This window comes from Dunckerocampus dactyliophorus, chromosome 16 (genome assembly GCF_027744805.1).
Source record: "Dunckerocampus dactyliophorus isolate RoL2022-P2 chromosome 16, RoL_Ddac_1.1, whole genome shotgun sequence".
Taxonomy (NCBI): Eukaryota; Metazoa; Chordata; class Actinopteri; order Syngnathiformes; family Syngnathidae; genus Dunckerocampus; species Dunckerocampus dactyliophorus.
Genome location: NC_072834.1, coordinates 11895352 through 11898873, shown reverse-complemented (window position 1 = coordinate 11898873; position 3522 = coordinate 11895352). Strand labels below are relative to the sequence as shown.

Sequence of the window (3522 nt, the reverse complement as noted above, 5' to 3'; positions counted from 1 at the left end):
AAAAACATTCTGTTTGTTTATATTGAATCCTACTTTGAGGAAATTCACAGTTGGGTCTGGAACCAATTAACCGCAATAAATGAGGGACGACTGTAAAACCAAAGAATGTCGTACATGGGACCCATTCGGGACGTAGGGTGTGCAGTGTTCCTTTTAAACTGTGATGGTGTGAGGTTGGAATTTTTAATCTTCAGCCAAACCAATGCATTTTGGAAAATCTCATGGGAATAGCATGGAGACTAAAAAGTATCTAAGAGAACCCAATTAGGTCTGCGGCGGGTTACGTGACATCCTGCTCAGACATGTTGAATTGTGAAACTGTAAACAAGCTGTACTTCAGTGTAATGCATGTTGGAAATAAACCAAACCATTACCATAAAAGAGGCTAAAAGCTTCGTATCCTAATTTGCTGTTGCATTTACGTTCCGATGTTAAGTTCACAATAAACAAACATATTTCTGGATGCAGATACTTAAGAAATCACGACGCAGCCCCTGTGTCAAAACACCAAAGGACAGCTGAATCAATCAGTCAAAGAAAGGACTTGAACAAATCCTTTTTATGAGGTCACCACCTGCAGGGACAAAGCAGGGTGCTTGTTTTGAAAGCTGGCTCTTTGACGTCATCTCGGGCTGCGCTTGGTCCCTTTAAACGCTGCTCAAACTGCGCAGGAAGGCAGAAGCACTCCAGTCCTGCATCCGCCATCCTTTCACACACAGACTTTCTTTGGAGCAGGGAAAATGTACGCAGCAGTTCTGCTCTTTGCCCTCATGTGCTGGACGGCCACCACCCGTGCGGATCACCATCAGCCTTGCCGTAAGAATTTCAGTTGTTCTCGTCCTTGTATTATGTGTGTGCGAAGAGCCTTGTCAAAGAGCTGGAAATATGTGCCTTTCAGGTTCGACCAATATGACGGGAGTCATGTCTGTGGTGAGTCTGAATTTGATGCTTGAGACCAAAATGTGGAACAATTTTGGAAACCATTTGTTTCTCTCCCAATGCTCATGGATGAGATCAGTTGGCAGTGCGGAATCAAGTAAAAGCTCTCGCACCGTACACGTACGACGCAACGAATAAGAAACTTCGGTTTCAATCAAACAGTAGCAATCCCTGGAACGCAACCTTGGAACTGGATTTACTGGTGTTCTTTGAGGAGGTAACGGCTTTTTGTCTCCAGCCGATGCCACCATCGCTGCTTCACTTTCTTCATTTGTCTGTCACTCTTGTGTCCGCCAGGGGATATTATACAAGATCGACAGCAAAAACCAGAGCTGTGAGAAGAAGGCACTACAAGCCACATACCACCCTTTTGCTCTTCCCAGTAATGCTGTTTTCCAGAGCCGTCTGGTCTTTGGGAGTGCATCCATTGAAGGGGAAGGATTAAAAGCCGACATATGGAGCATCCCAACGCCAGACCTTAAAGGTGGGACTAAGACATTGATAACACAGTGACATTTGATGAATTGAAGAAGTTCAATTGAAGATGGTCAGTTGTCCATAGACATGCATAAGAGTATGCATGCTTGTCTGTCTTAATGCTCAACCCTGAGATTGAGCATTTTTTATTCACTTAAAACACATAAAAACTGTTTAGTCTATGAAATAATTGAAAATGCTCGGACTGCATGTTAAGCTGATAACGATTCTCCAGCAGCTCCACTCAATGACACGACTAGCCTTACAGCAGGAGATCATTCATTAAACAAATAATACCGAAAAGAAAATTATCCATCCATCCATTTTCTATACCGCTTCTCCGCTTTTAGGGGCAGGGGGGCATGCTGGAGCCTATCCCAGCTGACTTCGGGCGACAGGCGGGTACCAATCGCAGGGCACATGTAGACAAACAACCATTCACACTCACATTCATACCTATGGACAATTTAGAGTCTCCAATTAACCTAACATGCATGTTTTGGGAATGTGGGAGGAAACAGGAGCACCCAGAGAAAACCCACGCACGCACGGGGAGAACATGCAAACTCCACACAGAAATGCCCAGGGGAGAATCGAACCCAGATCTTCCCAATCTCCAGACTGTTACTGTGTTACTGTGGCCAACATGCTAACCACTAGACCCCCAAAAGAAAATTATCAAGCCTTATTTTTCCCCATAATTGATAATAAAAAACCCTCGAATGCTCATCCATCGTGTGAACCTACCCTAACTCAATCAAAATGTGTGTCTTCAGAATTTATTTTTAGGTTTATATATTACTTTTTTATGTAAAACTATTAATAATAATATATAAAACTAAGAAATAATAAGTCAAAAATAAGAAAATAAACAAATGTATATTATATTCTTAAAGTTAATGGACAGAAAAAGTATGATGACTCGGCATGAGGTGGTCAACTAAGTGTCCAATGCAAATGCTCTGTCATCACGTGTCGTGCTGTTTACAGCCATACTGTATTTCCACATCATGCTGTAATCAACACAACAGTCCACAAGTGGTCAGCATGTTGGCCACACAGTCGGGAGATCTGGAACATCTGGGTTCAAATCTCCGTTGGGCATCTCTTTGTGGAGCGTGGGTTTTCTCCGGTTACTCCCCCATGTCCAAAACATGCATGTTAGGTTAATTGGCGACACTAAATTGCTCATAGGTATGAATGTGAGTGTGAATGGTTGTTTGTCTATATGTGCCCTGCGATTGGCTGGCGACCGGTCCAGGGTGTGCCCCGCCTCTCGCCCGAAGTCAGCTGGGATAGGCTCCAGCATACCCTCGCAACCCTAGTGAGGATTAAGCGGCATAGGAAATAAATGAATGAATAGTCCATACACAATTTCCACAGTACTGGACTGTAAATGCAATTCCGAATGATTATTGTGATAAATGCTGCTTTTTAATGGCAGATATATAAGCTTCAATACAGTTGAAATGTATTATAACTGCCTTGACATGCTTTGTTTTCTCTTTAAAGGCCAGAGCATCATGTCTTTATCGATGGGTTGTATACCTCTTAGCTTAATGCATGTGGCAGAAGACTCAATGCTTATTTTCAGGTATGTCTGTATGTTTCTGGAACTCTTGAAGCATAAAGTAAAGTCTTCTTATTCTTATTATACCCCCTACACCACCCTTTTTTTTTTTTTTTTTTTTTTGCAGCAACATGAACGTTGAACAGGAGATCAAGGATCCTGACCTCCTTGCAGTGCCGTCCTTTTGCCAAGGATTGCCTGTGGAGGAGACACCAGAAGGGACAGTATACGGTTTTATGACTGAGTTTATGTAAATGCAGCCCAAACATCCCACCCAAGTGTCACAGTCCCTTCCCTTTGTTTCATGTACGCCCTCAATACTTTAGCACGAGGCTGCATTATAACTGTTTGATCTTCTACTGCGCTATGCTGAAATGGATCACGCTGTATACATTTGTAAAGGAAGTAATGGCATGGATTTCTACAATTAATCATTACTACTAACTGTTTGTGGTTGTCACTTCAGTACTGCTTCCAAAACCCTTTACGATGATTAATGGAACAATAAACATCGAAGCTGTCCGTATTTACTACAA

General features: G+C 42.5%; 1 protein-coding gene across 1 annotated transcript; it reads left to right on the top strand.

Moving 5' to 3' along the window:
- The first annotated feature begins 662 nt into the window (after positions 1-662).
- On the top strand, positions 663-3522 carry epd (ependymin). Its single transcript, XM_054754356.1, has 6 exons — positions 663-816; positions 899-930; positions 1019-1156; positions 1237-1423; positions 2929-3010; positions 3114-3522. The coding sequence occupies exons 1-6, from the start codon at positions 741-743 to the stop codon at positions 3238-3240; spliced, it is 642 nt and encodes a 213-aa protein (XP_054610331.1). The 5' UTR covers positions 663-740; the 3' UTR covers positions 3241-3522.